This window comes from Heloderma suspectum, chromosome 4 (genome assembly GCF_057233095.1).
Source record: "Heloderma suspectum isolate Gila_16-S chromosome 4, 16-S_ref, whole genome shotgun sequence".
In the NCBI taxonomy this organism is placed as follows: Eukaryota; Metazoa; Chordata; class Lepidosauria; order Squamata; family Helodermatidae; genus Heloderma; species Heloderma suspectum.
In genome coordinates this window covers 104014300-104038254 of record NC_139461.1, presented here as the reverse complement: position 1 = coordinate 104038254, position 23955 = coordinate 104014300, and the positions used below count along the sequence as shown (strand labels likewise).

At 40.7% G+C, this 23955-nt stretch overlaps 1 protein-coding gene across 10 annotated transcripts in view; it reads left to right on the top strand.

Moving 5' to 3' along the window:
* Window positions 1-23955, top strand: part of CDKAL1 (CDKAL1 threonylcarbamoyladenosine tRNA methylthiotransferase) — a 461612-nt gene that overhangs the window by 34574 nt on the left and 403083 nt on the right. For all 10 annotated transcript variants that reach the window (XR_014790207.1, XR_014790208.1, XM_084850143.1 and 7 more), the window contains exon 4: window positions 21702-21786. Coding sequence is in view for 8 of the 10 variants with exons in the window: in XM_084850143.1 (XP_084706269.1) it covers window positions 21702-21786 (85 nt within the window). In the remaining 2 variants the exon portion in view is untranslated. The remainder of the gene's footprint in view (window positions 1-21701; window positions 21787-23955) is intronic.

Below are 23955 nucleotides of genomic sequence, written 5' to 3'. Positions count from 1 at the left end.
ATTTTAAAAGGTGCAAGTGTGTTATCAAACAGCCCCCTACCCCACTACCTTAAATAGTGATGTTGCCGAGTTTCAGAATTAGGGGGTTGGTGGGGGAAGGGAACCCCCTTTTGTCCATTTAGAAGTAATACATTTTTCAACCATGTGAGCCAAAATCCTTTTGATTTTCAGCTCAGCTCAAAAATAAGCTCTGGCCATTCCAAACTGCCTCTGCTCCTTCCTTTCCCCCCAAATTCAGCCTCTGGCAGAAGGCTTGTAAAGGGTCTGTGCCATCAGTAAGGATGCAGGAGCACTGTCAAACTCCATTTCCCTGGGATCTTTTGAGTTGTGACATTCCTATTCATAAGGCTTTAGAACCTAATTAAGGTGTCCTCCCTTGTTCCCCCACCCCTGGAAGGAAAGAGAAAGGGTAAGGAATGGCAGAGCTCAGAAGGGGCTTCGGTCGGTGGGTGGGAAACACTTGCTCCCTTGCTTGAACAGTAAGTTTGGGAGGAGAAAAGGTGGTGAGAAATGGGCTGTAGGGAAGGCTGGCCAAGAAATAGTTTGAATGGATCAGGTATTTAGAGATTTCAGAGAACGGTAAGGAAAAGTCTAAGAACTCTCATAAAAAGATGAGAAAAACAGCAATTTCCAAATCAAGAGAGTTCTTACTTTCCCCTGATCTCTGCTTGTAAGGAAACAAAACAATGTGAATATTGTTTTTTCTGTGTCTTCTGTTCAAAAGTAGAAACAGGGAAACAGAGCAAAGAAGGAACAAGCTCCTGAAGAGTGCTTAAGTAAAGCAAGCATAGCTCTAATTAATAGAAATTAGCACATCTAGCTCCTCCCACCTGACCTAGTCCCAGCTCCTCTTGTTCCGGTCTTAAAAAAAAAAAATCACTATCGATTTCTGGATTGGTACTAAAGATCCAGTTCACATGTAACAATAACCCATGGGTTGTCAGGGCTGCACAGCAACGAGTGAGCATGCTGCCTCCCTCCTGGTTGCTGCTTCCACTTTTCATCCAGTTTAGCAAACAGCTCAGGAACGCCCCATTCCGGGGTTGTTTGCGGCAATGTCGAAACCCAGCACTCTATGGGTTTTTGAGAGGGAAACAACCTAGAGTTTTAACCCATAGTTTATTGTTGGGTTGGACTGGGACACGGTGTTGCCACGAACATTAAGAAAGCAAACCTAATTATACTTCAGAGCCAAGATTATCAGTCCCCAGAATGTTTTCAGACCTTCTGACAGAGGCTGAATTCTCTAATGTGTAAAAAGGCCTAATTGCTGACTAAAGCTTTATAAACTATCTGGGGAATTGGTTCTTTTAAATGTGTTTTGGCTGAATTTTGTTGATCTTCCAGGTTGTCAGTCATGGTCTTTAAGCGACCACCTCCCCTCCAGGTCCTGCAAATCAGTTCTGATACACACCAGTTCCTCTCCACACTGAAGTAACTGGATCTGAAACTCTCTCTAGAATCTCAGGGCCTTGACAAGGGTGTTATCAGTAAGAACTGCACATTGGTCTGGACTCTTGTTTTTAATTTTGGTAGTTTGGAATTGGGGGGGTGGGGGTTAGGTGGGATGGTGAAGGAAAGTTGTTAGTGTTGTAGCTAATGAGAATGCTGACGTATGCAGAAGGTTTTCCATTATTACTAAGCACTGAGGCAGAAAGTACAAAAAGAGTCTGAATCCAGAAGGTACTTTTTTGTGAATAATCATCTTATTAAAATATTAGCTGTGCATCAGGACTTGCATTTCATCTTGCCTACGTCCATAGAAACAGAATTAACTGCACCCTGTGTACAAAGATAACTCTCCAGATATATGGAAGGGGTTAGCAGGGAACTGAGTATCACCCAGCTATGTCAGAAATGTAACATCTGCCTAGCAAAAACAGAGGAAAGATAACTAGTATACAGTGTGCGTTAAGAAACGTATGAGTAGAAATATTTTTTCTGGGGGAGTGGCCTTAGCACAGTGGTAGAACATATGCTTTGCATACAGAAAGTCCCAGGTTCAATTCTTGGCATTTCCAGGTAGGGCTGTGATAGACTCTTGTCTGAAGCCCTGGAGAGTGATCTCCAGTCAGTATGTAACATAACTTAACATAACATAAGCCACGTTGGATCAGACCAGACGCCTATCTAGTCCAACTTTCTGTTTACACAGTGGCCAAGTAGCTGCCTATGGGAGGCCCACAAGTAGGACATGAGTGCAGTTGCACCGTCCTGCTCAAGTTCCCCAGCAACTGGTATACAGAGGCATGCTGCCCCTGATCCTGGAGGTAACTAGTAGCTATTGATAGCCTTATCCTCCATGAATTTGTCTAATCCCCCATTAAAGCCATCACACTTGGTGGCCATCACTATATTTTGTGGTAGCAAATTCCATAGCTAATGCACTGTGTAAAGAAGTACTTCCTTTGATCTGTCCTGAATCTCCCACCATTCAGCTTCATGAGGTCCTGGTATTCTAGTATTATGAGAAAAAGTATCCCTGTCCTCTTTCTCCACCACATGCATAATTTTCTGAACTTCTGTCATATCTCTCCTCACTGCCTTTTTTAAAAAGCTGAACAGTCCCAGAGATTGTAACTTTTCCTCAGTGAGGGAGTTAATTCAGTCCAAATTACCATTTTGGTTGCCCTTTTCTGCACCTCCTACAATATCCTTTTTGTGGTGCAGCAACCAGAACTGTACATAGTATTCCAAGAGTGTTCACACCATAGATTTGTATAAGGGCAGTATGATATTGGCAGTTCTATTTGCATTCCTTTTCTAATGTATTTAACATTTATCCCTACAACAATTTCTCCAGGACTTTGTTTCCTGTGTATCCACTGATATTATAACCAAATAAGGACTATTCAGCCTTCCCCAACCTGGTGCCTTCCAAATGATTTGAACTACAACCCCCCACATTCCTGACCACTGGCCATGGGAGTTGAAGTCCAAAACATCTGGAGGGCACTAGGTTAGGGAAGGCTGGATTATACAATAGTTACTTCCTCTTGTCCCTGCTTACACCTGCTCCTTACAAATCAAGCATGTTTTCTTTGCAATGAATGTTAGGTTTGACAAGAGCCATCCGTTATAATTGTTTCTGTTTGACCCAACCCACGCAAATGTACTTATGCAAACATTCAATGTTTTATACAAATACTCTGCCCTGCATTTTTTTTTTATTCTTGCCAAGGATTCTTCAGTGCAATTTGCATAATGAGTTGGCTATCTGTTGTCAGAAGTTGTGACGCTGGTATGAAAAGGATTAGCTTGCATGCAGTGCAAAGGATGATGTGGCAAGTCCTGTTCCCAGGATAAAAACTTTCATGGCTATTTTCATGCACTTTGCATGTTAAATGTAGTTTTATGCTTAACATAACCCCGCACTGTGTTTGCAGTTAAGAAAATTTGCATAATATTTGCTTACTTGCTTAGTGAAAAGAGCTTAATCTGGCCAAAACTAAATAAGGGAGCTGCTTTTATGCGTAATTGTGGATTTGTCAGTGCTTACAGAACAAAGATGAAAATGACAAATGTTTTTTTTCCCCTTGTGTTGTAGCAACTTTTTTAGGTTCAAAAGGAATAAAAGTATTCAGCAGTTCTGACTGTTTGACCTTTCTCTTACAAAACTGCTTGGTGGATGGCATGTTTCCAAAAGTAACATCTGCAGCCTCCAAAGGACATTATCTTTGAAGTTTATGCTTGATGGCAGGGACAGAAAAAGCACAGGGTATGCACTACTTTCCTTGACCAATTCTTTATTCTCTCTCTCCACCTCCCCCTCTTTTTATAGTTCAGAGGAATTTCTGATTGGGTTTCCAACTCTTGTTTACTTGCAGTACTACTTACTATTAATTTTTATAAGTCTTGTCAGCTGCTGTTTTTAGCATAGTCCCAGAGGTGGCTTATGACAATAGAAAAATTGCCACGCTAGGCCAGACCTTTGGTCAGTGTAGCTCAGCATTGTTGCTTTGGGTATCCAGATATCCCACAGCCTTTCCAAGTAGAATATGATGGTGTTATGCACCTTGTTCAGCTGGAGAGGTACAGACTCCATGGCTGTAACTTTGTTGTCCATAGCTTTTAACCGCTAATAATCATATGTACTTACATAAATAGTTACTCCATGAGGTGCTGAAAGAGCCAGTAATAAAATAGGACAGCCTTCTCCAGCTCAGTGCTCTATTTTCTGCTGGCTGGAGTTATTGGGCATTGTAGTCCAACACATCTAGAGGGCACCAGGTTGGGGAAGGGTGAAATAGGGTATAGGTTTCTTGTGCGCAGGTCCATGAGGATTAAGAAATCTGACTCCATACTTCTTGCTGATGCAGCAGCCTTCATTCTTTAATGTTTTTGTGACCACCTACTCTCCTAACAAGTTAGGATTTGTTTAAACTGAAAAACGATAAGGGAAAGAATAGAAGTAATGATTTTGGCTTCTGATCTTGAGTAGGATTTCTGGCACACTGGGCAGTTATGATAAATGAAATGGTATCTTCTGGAAAAAAAAAGTTTTTAAAGGCACACAAATGACTATGCAGTAAAAGTTACAAAATCCCACAAAGACAAATCTGGCCCACTCTTCTTTGGTATTGTCTTTTGCAAAAAGAGAAAAAAACAGTTTAAGAAGTGTGAGTCTACGGAAGCACTTGTTTATGAGATTGTGGTGTATACAACCTTTAGCTAGATTAAGGTGCGCACTGCCTGGTTTCTAACGTATTTCAATGTGGCATGTGGATCATAGAATTGTAGAGTTGGAAGGGATCTCAAAGGCCATGGTAACACTGTATTGCTTTTCTTAGGCTAATTACAGCAGCCACAGGTTTGTTTAGATTCCAGTTGAACTGAGAAAAAAGTATGAAACATGTGGTAAAGAGTTCACAAATTAATAGGCTTATTTAAGCACATTAAGCATGACATATGTAGCAGTAAGCCAATAAAAGTACATACAAAGCAAATGATACCTTTCCTATGTAGATCATATGTTGCCTCTCTGGGTTAGACAAGTGGTCAGTCCTTTTGTCCAGGTACTGCTAAATTAAGATGGGTCAGGTTGCCTACTCCTCAAGGGAAAGCAACCTTTTTGGGTCTGTGGGCACATTTTACATTTTGAAATATGCATGTGGGCACACCCTCCCCCCTTCACTATTTTCTTCTTCACCACCTCACTAAGAACTGGACACAGTACTCCATGTCTTACCGAAGCGGAATAGAGTGGTGCCATTACTTTTCGTCATGTGGACACTGTACTTCCCAGGATCTGGATGCTGCACTTCTGTTGATGAAGACTAAAATTACATCAGCTTTTCTAGATGCCGCATGATACCGTTGACTCATCTTTAGCTTGTGGTTTACTATAATCCTCTAGATCCTTGTCGCATGTACTGCTGTCAAGCCAGGGGTCCCCCATCCTATATTTGGGCATCTGATTTTTCCTACACGAATGCAGAACTGTATATTTAACTCGAATGAAATACATGTTAATTTTGATTCATTTCTCCATCATGTCAAGATCATCTTGAATCCTGTTTCTAATGTATTGGTTACCCCACCTTGTTTGGTGTCGTCTGCACATTTAATGAGCATCCCTTCTGCTCCTTGTCTAATTAATTTATAAGGATTTTAAACAACACTGAACCCAGAACAGAACCCTGTGACAGTCCATTTGTCACTTCTCTCCAGGAGGAGCCATTGATAAGTACACATGCTTTGTTAAAATACTCCATTTCAGAACTGACAAATTGATGGGGAAGTGCTTCTGATTTTAGTAGAACTTATTTCCAAGTAAGGGGTCATCCTCAAGGTATGTGTAGTTGCAACACCATTTTGAGGTTGGGCATTGGGAGAACTAGCATAGTTACAACAGCTTTTTTTTACAAGTCAAGTAGTGTGGATTTATCCCACTATGCTGCAAAGTCAGTTGCAGTCCAGTCTTAATAGTGTACACTGAATATTATTTACACTGGTTTGCACTGACTGGGTTCGCACAACACGTTAACCCACATTCAGTGGTGGGGTGTGGGTTGTTTGTTGAACCGCGGGTTAATGTGTTGTCTGAACTCAGGACATTTTCTGCAGGGTAGATTGTTAGCCATGCAGTGTGGCTTGTTAACCACCCTGAACAACCCAACAACAAACCATGGGTTCTCAAGGTGGCTTTTTTGAGAAAAATAAGCGACACTGCCTGGTTAACAAACTAGCCTGTGGAAAATGTCCTGGTCAGACAACACTCTAATCCATGGTTCAACAAACAACCCACTGCTCAACAACACCCCACACTCAACTACTGAGTGTGGGTTGGTGTGTTGTGTGAGCAGCGCCACTGTGTAGTAGCTGGGTCTGTCCTGAACAAAATGTCGTTTGGTGAGTGGTTCCTATCTTACTACTTGCTGTGATCCTCTTTAATTCTCTGCAGCTGTTCCTAACACAGGTGTGTTGCCCCATCCACGTGCCAGTGGAGGGCAATAGACCATGACTCTGGGGTGAACTGCATAGCAAGCTGCTGCTTTACTAGCCACACTAGGATGTGGCTTTCAAAATACTATTGGTGCTACAGAACTTTATAGATCCAGTTTTCATTCTCTGATTTACAAATAATAAAAAATGGTAGTATCTTTAATAGGTAATGAGCCATTGACCACACTGAAAGTCTTTGAACTGGAGAGTATCATAATAAATACAAGGAGAACCTTCAACAAAATATTGCAATGGGTCTGTAGGCTTGGCCACCAGTGGGGGATAGTTCCCGGTGTGTTGGGCTTCAAAATACTCCATAAAGCTGTTCGACGGAAGTCCAGGGACAAAATCCATAAAAGTAGCTCTGCAGGTTCTATGTCTGACCACAATCCTGTGTAGTTTTGCCTGGGAACAAGTGTTATAGGGCAGCTTTATACCTATCTGCTTAGAAGTAAGTCCCAATGGGGCTTACTCTCAGGTAAGTGTATAAAATTACAGCCTTATTGAACTAAGTAGGACTTACTTCTGAGTAGACTTGTACAGATACAGTACTAGGAATCCTGAAGTAGGCAGAAAGGATACATGACCCATCTGCGTTCTCTGTGGCACCTTTCAGGGAATGGAATTCGGTGGATGGAAGGTGGGACATTGTTCTGGTGTGGTCTCTCAACCAAGGTCACCCTTCCCCCATACTCAGCAGGAAAGTCACTGGGGAGGAGGGGATTGGGAAGGGGGATGAGCAAAGAGAGGCTGACTCAAAAGTCACACTTCTGTGGCAGGGTCATATAGTAAGTCAGGCAGCAGCCATTCAGTCACCTCACAGACCTGTCCTTCAGTGGTTGTACAGTTGTCTGGCTATGGGTGAGACTCTCACTGGGCTGTACATGGGCTCTGTCCCATTGTGTGAGACCTCTCATGCACAGTCCTAGGGGATTTTTTTTTTAAAAAAATGCTTACCACCACAACAACCCTTTTGGGCAATTTTTTTTAATGTACTTCTGTGTGCCTTGGGGCTCCCCTGGATAAGCAGAAACCTCAGTTGTGTTTATCAGAGGTGTTGTTTTGCTTGCAAACCAATATAGACCAGACCAATTATTTCACTTATTTGAGGGAACAATACTCTGGTGTGCACATTTTTCACTCGTACGAGTGGAGGTGGGTTGGGGTGGGGATCAGACACCCAACAGTGTTTTTTTCATAATTTAGAGAGACAATAAAAAAAATTGGCCGCACCATGCATTGGTCTTGTGGAAATACTGTAACAAAGTTACAGATAATAATTTCCATTTTGCTTAATAGATCTATTATTATTTTGAAATGAATGGTAAATTCGCTTTGAACATTTTTTCATACCCAGATTGCTAAGTAACCTTTCCAGTTAGTTCAGTTGGAATGCCATTTCTAACTGCCCGAAAATAATTAGTCCATATGGGTAAAAAGTCTGTCTTGAAGAGTATATCCTGCAAATGCTTAATTGTCTTGCTTGTACCAAGACATGACCCTATGTGATGAGGAAAAATAGCATATTAGGATTTTGCACCTGTTCTTGCCCTGTAATCAAAAACTAACCAGATTGAGTAGATAGTGATACTTTAAATCTGTGTCAATTTAATTTTTAAAAAACAGGTTTTCTGTGAATGGTCTAAAGAAGTGCTAACCTCTTAAATTTAGCTCTATACTTTGTTTCTGCTATAGTTAATGCTATGATCAGAAGAACTGTGTACTCCTTGTTAAGAGTAAAAATAAAATAAAATTTTGCTCCTAGGCAATCCAGGTTCTGGACCATGAAAAGCTAGATTCTTCAACCATCCATATATATATATATATAGAGAGAGAGAGAGAGAGAGAGAGAGAGAGAAAGCAAATTTGCAGAACTTTTCATAATTCCACAATTCTTAGTATTTTGGATTCTCCTGTTAGTCACAGGGAAGTGGCAAGGAACAATGAAGCCCATTTGCAACCACTGGAAATCTTATTCAGCCATCCTTTTGGTTTCTGAGATTTCAGCTGGGATTGCCAACACATGTTCAATCAAAGTTTTGCAGCCATAAGGCCTTTTTTTTTTAAAAAAAGGAAGCTGATCAGGATCCAATACCCTGTTGGTTTTTTGTATTGCTGGAGAATCATTTCTTACGCACAGCTCTGACTACATCATAGTCTTTTGCCTTATTAAATGATTGGGAATAAAGGCCATGGATAAGAAGCTTTAAAGAGTTATAGTTGTGAGAGTTCAGTACTTATTAACTGGGTTCAAATGACTTGCCATATTTCTTTGGTGCTGCCTTACAATCACCAGGCAAAGCTGTCTGGAGAGAAGTAATCTACAACTACAAGACAAATAGTCTGTGGAATACTGTACCAGATGTGCAAGTCCGCAAAGTTTGTTGATATTTATTTGTCACTCAAGCTTTATAAAACTGATCTTCGCAGAAGAGGAAGCCGTTTGTTTTGAACTGTTGGGTGCCCTCTTTTTTTACATGGTTAGAAAATCAGCATTTGATTCAAGAAATGTGTTCCTGTGTGCATTCATTTTTATCTACTGAGTTTAGTAACCAAGCTTATTTTTACCATGTTTAGGTAGTATGGCATAAGTGAGTGGGTGTGGGGTTGTATTTCTGTGTGTCTGACAACAGAATACAATAGGACTTGGAATATTAATATATTAGCCTTCGTATGTAGCTCCACTGAATGAATGAATGAATGAATGAATGAATGCATTTGGTAATGAGGCATGCTGAAAAATCTTAACAGGTTTTTCACAGGCAGGATTTACTACATGGGAACACAAACTATGGACTCTGGCTTCCACTTAATTATGAGCTAGATATATATTTTATTTTTAAAGCAAGTTTCTAGACTTTATGGGAGAGGGAAAGATATTTTTAAAATCCTAGCTTCTAAGACTGATTTCCAAAATTCATGAATACATCAAGCTTCATTTTAAGTTAAGGTCAAACCAAATGGACAAACAAGGAGATGGTAAATTTTGTGTGAGGGGCTGAAGTTGGATGTGTGAATACTATGACCTGCTCTTGTTCTTTATAACCTGGTTTTAGTAGTAAAACTGAACCAGTTCTTAATGGTTTCCTTGGATGTTAGGTCGATCTAGATTTGGACCAAGGTTGTTAAATGCCTTCATTTTGGAGTGCTTAATTTGGATGATCCCTAACAAGGACTTAGAGCATTACTTTATTTTTTTTTTTAAAGCCACTTTGGTTGATCTGGCCACCAAAACAAAGATAATGTAGTCTCCTATTTTAGAAAAGGATGCCCCTAAGCCTAGAAATTTAGGGTTTATTTTATTCGATATGGCTTCATGCTTAACCTTATGGCTAATGTGATAAACAGTGTCTCCTTGTCTTCTAAAATGTGAAACCTACCACAGTCATTGGGCACTGGAAGCTGTTGGGGATTGTCCTGTCTTGCTGGTAGATGGAAGAACTCCTTATTTGCCTAAAGTGCATTTTCACTTAAAACAAGTGAAAATGCACTTCATGCTTTCCTCCCCATTTTTAGATCTATATGAACAGTTTTTGTGGGGTGCATTAGTGAGTGAGTGGGCAGCACCCTCCCCTTAACTTTTTGCTACTGTCTGTGGAGGTAGCAGGGAAAGTCTTTGTGGCTGCCATTATTCTCCCCCAGAATGCTCCTGGAACCATGCTATGTGAAGACATAGGAGAGTTCTAGGTGCAAAGAGGGGTGGCTCCCAGTTGACTTTTCTTGCATAGTGTTTTTCTGCAAAGCCAGAAACTGGCCTTCTGTGAATGGAAGAGGCTCTTCTACTCACACAAAGCTATCATTGGATATGCTACACATGACTGCATGCCTTTTCTTGTCTCCAGTCTTTGCAAAATTAGTTTATCAAAAGGATGAGATAGATGTACAAGATAATTAATGCCTAATCCATTTTCTTTATAGGATGGAAATACATAGATTCTTTAACCTGAAAAACATGAAAGCATGACTAAAAGCTGAATAATGATATATATTCTGTTGGTTGTGCTCTGATTATTCACTTGCCTGACAGAGAGTTCAGTGAAACTCAACTGATTTCCAACTGATTAAGGCTACTGATTAACCAAAAGGAGAAAAACTCAGTGGATTATTCCCACTGTTAATTTGCTGAAGCAAATTTTAATGCAGGCAAATTAGATTTACACAAAAATAAGTGATAATTCGATAATTATCCTGAACCTCTCATTTCTTTACACATTGATTTTTTACAGTGTTGATGAGGCCGTGTTTCATCTTGGATAAGTGATCAGTAGCATGTTCAGTGCTTCAATAGGTAGAGATAGATGGATTTGGGAAGTGTGTTCATTGGCACACTTGATGGATTGGCTCCAGATTTACGGCATGTGCAACTGGGCTGGCAGAAGCAGACTTCCCTGCTGCTGCCTCTCCGTGCAAGCCCTTCCAGCCCCCCTGAAAATGCTACCTGAAAGATCGGGGGACCCTGCTGATTGTGGTGAGTTGTGGTGGGGAGAGGAATTCCTGGAAATCAAAGGAAGGCATCTTCTGTGAGCAGAGCCCTTCAGTCCATGGAAGGCAGATCCTGGATCCAGCCCAATAAGTGCAAGTATAACTTGCCATGTGTACAGTGGTTGAAAACTTTGATTGGTAGTAGGTTCCCACAGTGTACATGGGAATGTGCATCACTAGTACATTTTGTCATTTCCAAATAAAACTAGGCTAAGTGTGTTACAGAATATGTCCTCAATAAATAGTGTTCTCAGCCTTTGACTAAACTTCTGAGGGAGAAGAGCTATAGATCTGCAACACCTTATAGCAACTTGTGCATCTCCAGATGTTTTGGCCTGCAGATTCCATCAGCCCTAGCCAGCATAGCCAAGTTGTAGGCCAATACATCTGGAGGGCCACCACTTGCTCACCGCTGCCCTAGAGACTGCACCATGGACAAAGCTCATTTAAAGATTTGTATAGTTCCAATCATGGTAGTGTATAATTTCATAGTTGAAGTCATGTGCCCTGTTCTGGAGAAATCTAAAATGATGATTGCCTGCTCAGCATGAATAATAGTGTGCTCATGCACATTGTATTGCCATAAAGTATTAGGTAGACAGAGGCTTGTTTGCTTTACATTTATTTTGCTTTATAGTGTTAGTGTTGATAAATTCTCCGTCAGCGTGCTTGCAACCTGCAGTGGGATTCTTCAGTGTTATATGAGATCAACATTTTCTCTAATTGTACCTGTTAGAAAGCAGTATAGTATTACGCTTGCCAGCAACTCTTAACGTCATTCTAGCTATGTTGTGGTAGGGATGAAAGGAGAAATGCCACAGTGTTGACAGTATCTGAATGTTAATGGGACCATTCATTATTCTATGAAACCAAAATTATGTGCATGATCTCAGTCTAATTCTTGTAAAACCATGCCGGTTTGTTGCTTCTGAGAATCTAGAAATCCAACCAATTTTTTCTTTGTTGTTTATATAAACTACCCTCCCCCTTTGAAAAAGAGGCAGACAAAAGCTTCAGCTTTTCCAGAGGCAGAAGTAATATTTCTAGAAGTTTAAAATATCTGTTTTGAAATAGAGCTTGAATGCAGTTGGGAGATTTCAGGAGAAGGTAGATTTTTCCAGGCTTGATAAGAAAATGTTAAAACAGAGAACATGTGTATTAAATATGTGGTGGTACAGGGACAGTGAAGAGGGAGAGGGGTCAATACGTCAGAAGAGGGAAGATCCTGAGGCAAGCAGTTCATTTTCTTTGCACAGAGAATCCTGGAATCAGCCTACATTTCACCATATATATAATATATGAACGATGCTCCCTCATGAGGTACTACATAAATGCTCTGTAAAAATATGCTAGTTTCGACAAAAAAGGTTGTAAATGTTCATTTGAAGCAAGGTATTAATGTTTATGTTATATATTCGGATGAAATGTTAGTGGTGGTGGGGGAGACAACGAAGATCCCTGACCGTGGTGCTGCTTGACAATATTCACTTCTGTGTTAGGATTGAAATAAATATGTTTATCTTGCACCCTTGTCATATTATCGTAAATTTAATAAATTCTAATTTAAAATTGCGGAAAAGGAATACATTTATTGTCTTGCTCAGTAGGAGAAGGAATCATAACACAAGGAATGGATTATACCATTGGCTTATTCCTTGAACAAATACTAAAATATATATGAGCTTTGTGTAGGAAAGATTCCATACATGTCTGATATCAGTGAGGATTGCTTCTGGTTTATGAAATGCAAATTTGTGTGCGAACATGCATGCATGTCTCCTGCTATGCAACAATTGGCATAAATCTTAAGACTCATATCTTAAGAGAGGTGGTTTAACTAAAGACCTTTTAAAATGAGGGCAGGAAAAGCTTTTAAAAGTTTCTAGCCCTTATGGTTGCAGAGTAGTTAGAATATGTGATACTCCAGTGGAGCACCCAGTTCTAAAAGATGCCCACTATGTGACAGAACTGTTGCATTATCCTCATGTGTAATTGTTCATTTTTCTACAAGTTTCCATATTCACCACTAGGGTTCACTCCAAGCTTTCAAACAGTCTTGCTAGAAAACACTTGAAGTGTACCATTATCTAGGGATGGAGGTTTATATGCTGCTAACTTGTAAAGACTTGATATTCTATTTTGGTGTAGATCTTTGAAGATAGAGAAATATAAATGATCCAGTCACATGCTATGAGAGAACAGCTGCAAAGGTGGTAAAGTCATGAAATATTGAAATGAACAATTAAATTGTGATAATTTGTGGTGCAAGATTAAAGTTAGAACTCAACATGAAAAGCAAGGTTTTGCATAGGCACCTTTTTCACAGGACTATTTTTTAATTGAGGTTGTCAATTGATTACAACTTGTTCGTTTGTAGGTAAACTGTGATAGTTAAAGCAATTAACAGATCAGTCCTGTAGTTTCAGAATATTCCCAAAGATGTTTTTCCTGGTGATCTCTCTTCCTTCTTTTTTTGAAGAGGTTTATACTGCTTAGGAGTTCTGCAGTAACATATCCATAAATATTCCTATGCCCAGGGGACTACCTGCTCTTTGTAACAACATTCAAAAGAATAACAAGGGGCAAAACCCCTACTCTGCCAGTGTATTTTATCCTCGTCTCTCCTTGTACTGTCGTGTGCTCCCCTCTAGTCAGGCTTATGAAGTCCTGGAACAGTGATACATTTAGGGGAGCAGGAAAAGGAAGAAGCAAGCAGAGGCCCAGATGGTTTAATTAGTGACAACAGAAGAGTCTTTGACTAATAGTGTGTGCAGGTCTGCTTTAATTTAGGGGTTCCTAGAAGGGTGCTTTGTTTTTGCTCTTCGGTTGAACTTTCTTCACCAGTTCAGATCCTCTTTACTCTCTTCTGCCTGTGAGTCTCCTCTGGAAAAAAGTTTGTAGCTGCAATAGAAGTGTACAGTGTACAGCCCAGCTAATGATTATGTTTTCCCATGTAATATGGGGAAATTTTATTGTGGGGACTAGCCCAGTGCTGATGGATGTCTGAGAGTTACTAGGATTTATAGGACTCTGTGGAGGTAGAATATCTCTGGGTGTCCAGAGCACTAGTAAGCTAAATTTTATTTTTACTTCTGGTGGTGGGATCCGTCTTGTACACAGTAGGAAGTCACTAGGCTTTCCTTGAGTCGTCCCCCCCCACACACAATTGATGAACTCAAATGGATGATCTTTCTTTCAAAATAATGTATTGATGTTCCAAATATGCTGCTATGTTAGTTTCTTTTCAAAGATGTACTCTGTCTTTTAACAGTAAAAGTTGGACTACTCCCAAACAAAAGCAGGGGGATTCAAGGCAATGCAGTTTGGGTAGCCAGAGTGCCCTGTTGGTACTGGCATATGCTGGTAAACACCTCTATCCATGCATTCCAGGGAGAAAAACCCTTGCCTTATGACTTGCTGAAGAGCTAACCTGTCACATCAGTGAGAAAGAATCTGTTCCCTTATTAGACATTTGTCTTTATTAATATAGAAATTTCAGAGATCCCACTCCCCAACTGGGAGCCAATTGAGACATTAAAAAAGGTTTATGTATATGTTTATGCATTTATGCATATTAAAACTCACTTCCTTAACAATATACTATATTGTTAAGGAAGTAAGTTTGCATCAGGTTTCCAAATTCAATAAAAGTGCAGTGGGAGAAAGGGAATTACAGTGTCTTCTCCCACCCCTTCTCAGTAGAAGTGACTGGATGCAAGGGAAAATCCGTAACAGAGCCATAGACCTACATGCTACAATCTATATATGCTGTTTATATAATGTTGAATTAGGTCTGAGATGTTTTAAAACACTAAAGACCTGCCACCCACACCAACCCACCAATCTTTCCTAGGTTGCAGTTCCACAATTCAGCCATCCTTTCTGCTGATTTCCCCTTCCCCCACTTCATTTCTGATAGCTATTTCATACACATCTTTGGTGTCTAGTAATGGAGACAAAACTATGCAAAAGAGTGAGGGAAGTGGGAACCAGCTATAGGTATTACAGAAGCTTGTTCATGTCTGTTGCTAGAAGTCTTGGTACCCATGAGACATCCATTAAAAGTATATTTAGCTTTAATTTCTGGTGCACTCATTTTGAAACTTTCTCAAGCAATTCTGTTCACTTAATATCCTAGGCTGGGAGATAACCATTAAGTACTGCAAGGCTTTAATGTGGCTTCTGGGTATGAGACCTTCAGCTCTCTATCTCTGAGTTTTCAGAAGACAGATACAGTAACGAATGGATAAAGTATGGAGGTAATTCTGTGAAAGTCAATAACTAGCTGGAAGCTACAATTTAATAAGTGTTTGGACATATCTGGCTCAGATAAGTTCCCTATATTTTAGCTCTCTCTGTGTTAAAAGTGATAGACATAGCTTAAATCCAGACTCCATGTGGGATTAGATGTCAGGGGAAATAAGTGGAAGCAAGGCATTTGAAATCAATATATTGCCTCTGGGTGCAACATAATACAAGCAAAATTTACAGAAATATAAGCTGAGAAATAGATATTGGAACAGAGTATGTTTCATTTTATAAGCTGACCTTGGCTCTTGTGAAAACATATGTATAAAAATCAGTAAGAGACTTTTAAAACTGCAAGTCAGATTCTGCTGAGGTACAAAGTAGCTGTGAAGGAGAAATCCTTAGTTTAAAAAGTAGGAGCTCTGTTTGTAGCACAACATAAAATACTTTGCTAGTTATGTTGGTATCAGCACCGGAAATATTCTTTTTTTCAAATGTTCAGATTATGCATGTGGGGATAGGAGTTGCCTCACATTCCTTTTGATTAGCTTGCATTTCTCACTAGACAATTCTCCTGATGCAGAGTTTTTGACAGGAACTTTTCTACAAAGATGGTGTCTGATCAAGCTGTCATTTGAAATGATGGCTGAGTCTCTGACACCCAGTTATTGGTTTATTTTGGGCCAATGAAGGAAGGCCATTCATTGAGGTCCAATTAATGATGATAGTGCACATCTGTGCTGATCCTTTTGGCTTAAGAAGGAAAGCTGGATAGTCCTACTGGACATCTTGTCATGAGTAGTTCTAGGATCAGTAGTATGCAGAAAGGTATATTACCCTCTTTCCTGACCATGAGGCAATTTAGAAAGTGCACTCCACATTTTATCCAGGTGTGAAGAGAAAGATATTACTATAGTCTGTAAGTTACCCCTCAGGTGAAAGGCTTGCTGCTCATGATTAGTAGCTCATGAAAACACAAATAACAAGGTCCAGTGGGAAGACCGCGTTGCTTCTTGTCATGTTAGGTTCAGGAAGTAATAGCTTTCTGTGCTCTGATAGATATAGAACTTTTTCAGTTTTCTGGACAATATTATTTCTCAGGTCTGGCACTGATTGTAAGTACTGACATTGTTCATCTCTGGAATCTTGAGCCAAATCTTGGAACCTTGACCTGATGGATGACATGTCAATTTTTAAAAACATTTTCCCTTAACAGTAAATTCTGACTTATGGCTGTCCTGGTAGTGCTTGGCTCATGTATTTGCAAAGCAGTTACAGGATGGATTGAATTTTATATTTAAATGTCCAATAGAAGAAGTGGAATTAGAGGCATGAGAAAACTACGTATGTTTGAATATCGAATACATGACACTGCCTTGTATTTGTGGAGGGGCCATAGCTCAATGGGTAAGGCACACACTTTGCATGGAAAAGGTCCCAGGTTCAATCCCTTGCATTGCCAATTAAGAGGATAATGTAGGCCTTTGAAGCCCTGGAGAACTGCTGTCAGAGCAGACAATATTCTGGATAAACAAATAGTTTGACTTAGTATGAGGCAGCTTCCTATATTCCTATACTGAGTTAATCTGACCTAATTTTGCCTATTCTGACTGACAGCAGCTGTCCAAAGACTCATAGAATCATAGAATAGTAGGGTCGGAAGGTGCCTATAAGACGATCCAGTCCAACCCCCTGCTCAATGCAGGAATCCAAGTCAGAGTATCCCTGACAGATGGCTGTCCAGCCTCATCTTGAAAGCCTCCAGCGTGGGAGAGCCCACTACCTCCCTAGGTAATTGGTTCCATTGTCGTATTGCTCTAACAGTCAGGAAGTTTTTCGTGATGTTCAGCCGGAATCTGGCTTCCTGTAACTTGAGCCCATTTTTCCGTGTCCTGCATTCTGGGATGATCGAGAAGAGATCCTGGCCTTCCTCTCTGTGACAACCTTTCAAGTACTTGAAGAGTGCTATCATATCTCCCCTCAGTCTCCTCAAGGCTAAACATGCCCAGTTCTTTCAATCTCTCTTCATAGGGCTTTGTTTCCTGTCCCCTGATCATCTTTGTTGCCCTCCTCTGAACCCTCTCCAGCTTGTCTGCATCCTTCTTAAAGTGCAGTGCCCAGAACTGGACACAGTACTCCAGATGAGGCCTAACCAGTGCTGAGTAGAGGAGAACTAGTACTTCATGGGATTTGGAAGCTATGCTTCTACTAATGCAGCCCCAAAGAGCATTTGCCTTTTTTGCAGCCACATCACATTGTGCAGCCACATCACATTGATTCAGGCAAAGGTCTCTTGAGCCTTGCTACCAGAAGTGTGTGACGGGTCATATTAGACTCGAAAGATATTCACAGCATGCTTTCCAAATATAGGGAATGATGTTCCAATTGTGCCTGAATATCTGTGTTCTGTAATTTTGCAGACCTTATTGCGAGATGGTGATAACATCATTATAATTCTTGAATTTCGGTTAGTAGGCCAGTTTGTGTGGTTAAATATGCTCCCAGCCCTGTCTGCAAAATAGAATGGCATCTGACAACATAGAAGCCATCCCATCCCTGATCCAGGATATCCATGAAACAATGGAAGCCGAAAAATGGCATCTAAGTCAGTGTAACCACCCAGGACTGTTACACTGTTCCAAGGAAAAGTGCTGGTAAAGGAACATCCTGAAAAGAAAGGCAGCCATGGCACAAGATGAGATATATCTAGGTTTTTTTAAGCTTTGGCTTGTCAGCTGGCCCCAAGCTGGTTTTCAGGTTTCTGGGCCAGATGTACAATGAATGTACCACAGTTCACAGTTGGGCAAAGCTGAAAAGAGTAAATTCTCCCTTGTTTCTGCCTGACAAGATGATGCAAGTGGCTGAAGTAAAGGAACTGGGTATATCAGCACTGGGCCTCAGTACCAACATAAATAATTGGCCCACTCATGTTACTGGAGCAGTATGGTTGCTACTGTCAGGTTTCCTGATCCCTCCAGTGCACACACTCAGGCATTCTGACACCAGGCACCCAAATCAGTGAGATTTCTTTATTGCAGGAAATCCCACAGAAAAAGCTTAATGGTTACACTCTTCAGAAATCATATAGCTGATGGTCAGTAGCTATAGGCTCTGTGTAATTCCAGAACAGTCCAATAGTTTCTTGGAGAAGGCAACTTAAAGATAAAAGTTGCAGTTTTGAGTTGTCTAAACAGTGTTGATTTCATATTGTTGTTGAGTTCCTTGTATCCAGTATACCTTGCAGAAATGCTGTTATTTGTGGTAGCAAATATATTTAGAACTGGAGTATAAGGTATCGAGTATTTTTAACAACTAAATTGTTTCTCATCCTAATCCTGAAAACGGAATATATTTGAGCTGATGTACTTATTTATTTATTTAATTGCTTAATCGCCCATCTGGCCGGTCACCTGGCCACTCTGGACGATGTACAACAGTACAGTTTAAAACAGTAACATTACACATTAAACATTATTTAAAAATACCCTAACCCACCCCAAATTCCTGCCTGAATAACCACGTTTTCAGTGCGTGGCAGAAGCTCTTTAAAGAGGGGCATGGCGGAGTTCCCTAGGGAGGGAGTTCCATAGAGTGGGGGCCACTACAGAGAAGGCCCTCTCCCTCATCCTCACCAGCCTAGCTGTCCTGGCTGATGGGACAGAGAGAAGGCCATCCGAGGCTGATCTTGTTGAGCGGCCTGACTGGTGTTGCTGGAGGCGCTCCTTGAGATAGGCTGGACCAGAACCGTATAGGGTTTTAAAGGTCAAAACCAATGCCTTGAATCGGCCTGGAAAACAACTGGTAGCCAGTGCAACTCCTTCAGCACCCGAGTGACGTGATCATGCCAGCGGCTGCCTTTAATCACGCATTAAATATGCGTTATGCACCAGCTGTAGCTTCCGAACTGTCTTTGAGGGTAACCCCCCATTACAGTAGTCTAGCTGAGAGGAGACCAGGGCATGTACTACCAATGGAAGCAGATGGTCGGGAAGGTAGGGGTGCAGCCGCCATATCAGATGGAGTTGATACAACGCTGTCCGGCTCACAGCTGACACCTGAGCCTCCATCGACAGCTGGGAGTCTAAAATGACCCCCAGGCTGCGGACCTGGTCTTTCAAGGGTAGCTGTACCCCATTCAACACCAGGTCAACATCCCCCAGCCTCCTCTTGTCTCCCACCAAAAGTACCTCGGTCTTGTCAGGGTTCAGCTTCAGCTTGTTCCTCCCCATCCAGCCACTCACCGTCTCCAGACATTTGGACAGGGATTCTACAGCCAACTCTGGTGAAGATTTGAATGAGAGGTAGAGCTGCGTGTCATCCTCATATTGATGGCACTGCACCCCAAACCTCCTGATTATAACCCCCAGCGGCTTCACATAGATGTTAGATAGCATTGGGGAGAGGATGGAACCCTGTGGCACCCCACAAGTGAGTGGCCACGGGTCCGACACCTCCACTCCCAGTGCTACCCTCTGGTGCCTGCCATAGAGGAAGGACCGGAACCACCATAATGCAATGTCTCCAGTGCCCATCCTCTCCAGGCGGTCCAGGAGGATACCATGGTCAACAGTATCAAAAGCCGCTGAGAGGTCAAGGAGAACAAGGAAGAAGCATTCATCCCTATCCAAAGCCCTCCTCATATCATCCACCAAAGCGACCAAGGCTGTTTCTGTCCCATGCTCAGGCCTGAAGCCCGATTGAAATGGAAATAGAGAAATGCTCTATTTCTTAGAGCATGAAGCCAGTTTGAAGGATAACTTACATGTACGTTTTAGGGTTACAAGTTCATTGTTCAAATGCCTTCATTTGGATATAGCAAGCACTTTAAAGGAACAAAGCAAAAATACCCACAAAATGTGGTGGTCTTGCTTCTGTAAGTAGTGAACTGAAAAATATCCTTTTAATTTATATTGCCATCCATGTAAAAATTAAAGATACGTTCAGGAAGTAATCTGCAAAAGCTATTTGTGTATATTACTTGGCTCCTTCAATTGATAAGAACCAGAATGTTGTATTAACTTTTTGTTGTTGTTCCTGTCAGACATGTTTTTTCTTTTGTTTTTGCTCACTATAATACTATTAATAAAAGACAAATGAACTAAGGAAAGGACAAGCACAAGTATTTATTTTTAGTGATTGTGTGTGTGAGGTAATATGTATGTGTGTGTCTATATTTATGATAGTGGCAATGTGAGTTGAATGCTAATGTGCATAACAACCAGCGATTGTGCACATTCAGCATGTCTCACAGAGAATGTGCCCATAAATCTGTCTTTGGAGAGAGAATTGTGCACATTTCCCGGTCAATATATATACTTTCCAACCAGCCTCCAGAAGGTGCATATCTCAACGGGATTTTGTACATTCTCTGGGCAATATTGGGCGGTATAGAAATGTAATAAATAAAATAAATAATTGTCATCAGGCCTTGGGGAATGTGCATATCTCAACAGGATTTTGTACATTCTCTAGGCAATATACATAATGGTCCACAGGCCTTAGGGAAAGTGCATCTCATGACTGAATTTTGTAGATTTCCTGGTCAATAGGCATATTCTCCAAGGAACTTACCATTGGTTCTCACTAGTTTAGAGGTGGGCAACCTGCTGTTTGCTGTTTGCATCCAGTTTACTCTCTAATTTTATGTGATCCATCCTGCTGATTAGCAGGGAAAAGGAGGTGTGGCTGCAGCCTCCTTTTTGTTTCTGCTCAGTTGCTCTGTGCTGATTAGCTGAACATTGTGTGGGGAAGGAAAGTTTAAGCCTTCCTCCTGCACAGTACTGATGAAAAGTGCCCCCTGAGTGGCTATTAAGTCTTTTACTAAGTAAAAGCTTAGTAGGCGCACGGGAACCGGGAGGATCTTCATTGGAATTACGAGAGAGGGAAGATTAAGCTCTCTAGCAGGGTTGTTATCTCTAGTGTATATTGCTGGGTGAAGTACAGAGTTCTGCTGAAAAAATACAGTGACCTGTGCATGATATGAGTTCACATGTAATGACAATCCAGAGTATGGGTTGAGTATGGGTTGTTGAATTGTGGGGGGTTGTTGAATTGTGGGTTGTTGTTACATGCAAACCCTACCCTATGGTTTAATTATGTGTTGTTAACCACAAACAACCAAGGAAGAGAGCTCATAGTTTGTTATTGGGTTGTGAACTCTGGATCTTTTGTGGTTAACAACACATAACTAAACCATATTGCAGGGTTCACATGTAACAACAACCCATGATTCAGTGACAACTCATTCTCTGGCTTGTCATTGTGTGCAAACTAGGTCATAGTAGTTATTGAGTCAGGTAAACATCTCTGTGTCATGATACTTAAATAATTAGTGAAACATTTTCACTGCATTTAAACCCTTTGTTGTTAATTTTTAAAACATACATAAACTTTCTTTAAGCGTGATTGCATTTGTCTGATAGCTGTCCTGCTTTGTTAAAAGGATAAATCCAATCTGTTTTATATGATGTAACCTAGGAGCTGCTAGATTACATTCTAATTGTTTAATGTATATATCTGTCTTCCAGAGAATGCTGCAGAAGCAGACCTGTGGCTGCTGAACAGTTGTACTGTAAAAAGCCCTGCTGAGGACCACTTTAGAAACTCAATTAAGTAAGTTACTGTCCTTTTGTAAAGAAACCCTGTTGCATTTGACAGTGAAAAATCTTTGTTTGAGTGATACCCATTATAATTCAAAAGTTATTATGCTCTATGCAAAACCGGATGCATTTCTATGGAAAATACAGCATATTATTGTATCACTGTGAATCATAGCAAAAGACCCATGGGATTGACATGTAGAGGTGATATTTAATCAACTGTCTTGAAGAAAACTAATTGTCTTGCTTATTTATTATTGATCGACTACATGTGCGCAGTCTTCCTCCAGAATACTCAGAGCGACTTACAGTTGTCGGTTCCTGATAGTGACCCATTAAATCAGTTTATACTGCCGACCTACTTAAGTTCAGCAATAGAACAGCATCATATTCTTCTCGGACTATTAAACACGTGGACATTATAGATCAGCCCTCCCCAGTCTGGTGCCGATCTGCATTTTAATGGGAATATCACTCCTATTTCATTTGAATGTTTTTGATGTTGCATAGTCTTTGTAGAAAAATAATTCATGGTATTTAAATACATATAGTGTGTGCCAGTTAGAAGTGGAATGCATTTCAATAATATGCTTTTGTCATAAGCCATATCAAGTCTGACATTCAGAGCATTGCAAATAAAACCCATATGAGCTAAATGCAGTTGCTTCTGGGCTGATGGCAGCTGTGGCAAGCCAAGAGTGAGTTTTAGCTTAAGCCTAGAAGAGTAGCATCTCGAGGGGCAGTAGTACTGCAAGAACAGCCTGGAACTCCCTAGTCCCAATAACGGGGCTTCACCTGTGGTTCTTCAAGTGGAAGGAGCGGAGCCCTTTCTGGTCACCTCACTTGACATTATAAGGGCTTCTTTCTTCTTCATGAACTCCTTGTAAGTAGGCAGTTACATGAGTTTTTTCTGCTTGCTAATCATGGGGTTTTTGTGTGTGTCACATTTTAGCCATAGCAACAAAAGTCACAGTTGTGGCTTCAAGTGAATTAATATGCTGGTCAAAGGTATGACTCTATGTGTAACTATAAAAAATGTACATAATAGTGAACTTTGTTTATGTTAGACTTTTCTCATAACTGTTTGCGTGCGCACACATACACACACATAACTCTGCTGTGGAACAAACAGCATGTTGTGATTATAGTAGAGAATTGTTGATTTCTTAGTTATTAGCATATAGGAATAAGAGTAGTTGGAAGCCTAATTTCACTTGGGTCTAGTGTAAACTAAAAATGTTGCCTGTTAGTCAAAGATCATGTTTTTGTGAAACAATCAGATGGAATTTTATGCAGTCAGATGTTTAGTGTGGTGTGCAGATGGGCATCTATTGAAAGTGAACATGAGCTATACTTATAATTCTAGTTAAGCAGCTGGTGTCCTCAGAAAAATAAAGCAGAGGGAGGGGAAGCTGGATGAAACTGGTGCTTCAGCTAGTAGATGAACAATTAGCAATTCCTTTTCTCTCTTACATTGTGTGCCTACTGTAGACTGAAGCACCGGCAGCCTGGCAGTAAGTCAGCTCTTTTCTTGCCAAGAAAAGACTAGTTTCCTAAACACTGGCCATTAATATGGTGTTAAGCAATAATAATGGATTGGCTAGCCAATTATCCTGATAACAGAATTCCCAATTTGGTTCCAGCTGTTACAAGTGGTCATTTTTGACAATAGTTGGGTGCATGCATTGAAACAGAGAGGTGAAAATGAATCTTTCCTCAGTCATCTCAGTGTCTTTTTACATCTACAGTATAACTGAGTCTGATTTTAATTACGACTGAAATGTTTCTGCTCCACAGAATTACACAGTCGCCTGTTGTGAGTTTGGAGGAGATACTTTATTTGTGTGAAAGATCTGCACTAGGTTCCAGTTTGTTTCCAGGCACAATTTTAAAGTACTGTTTTTTACCTATAAAACTCTAAATGGCCTGACATCAAGGTATCTGAAAGATTTCTCTCTTCCATACCATCATGATCTATTCACTCAGATTATGACATGAGGCCCTCCTCTGACTGTCCTGACTGTTGAAGGTGAGATAGATAATGAGTAGGAATAGGGCTATGTCTCTTCACCCCCCCCCACCATTTTTTTTCAGGTGGGGTCAAATGGAAAAAAGCAGCACCCCTTGTCAACCTAGTTTTGTGGAATGGTCTCTGACTTTTGCAGCATTGCCATGTGGTCCA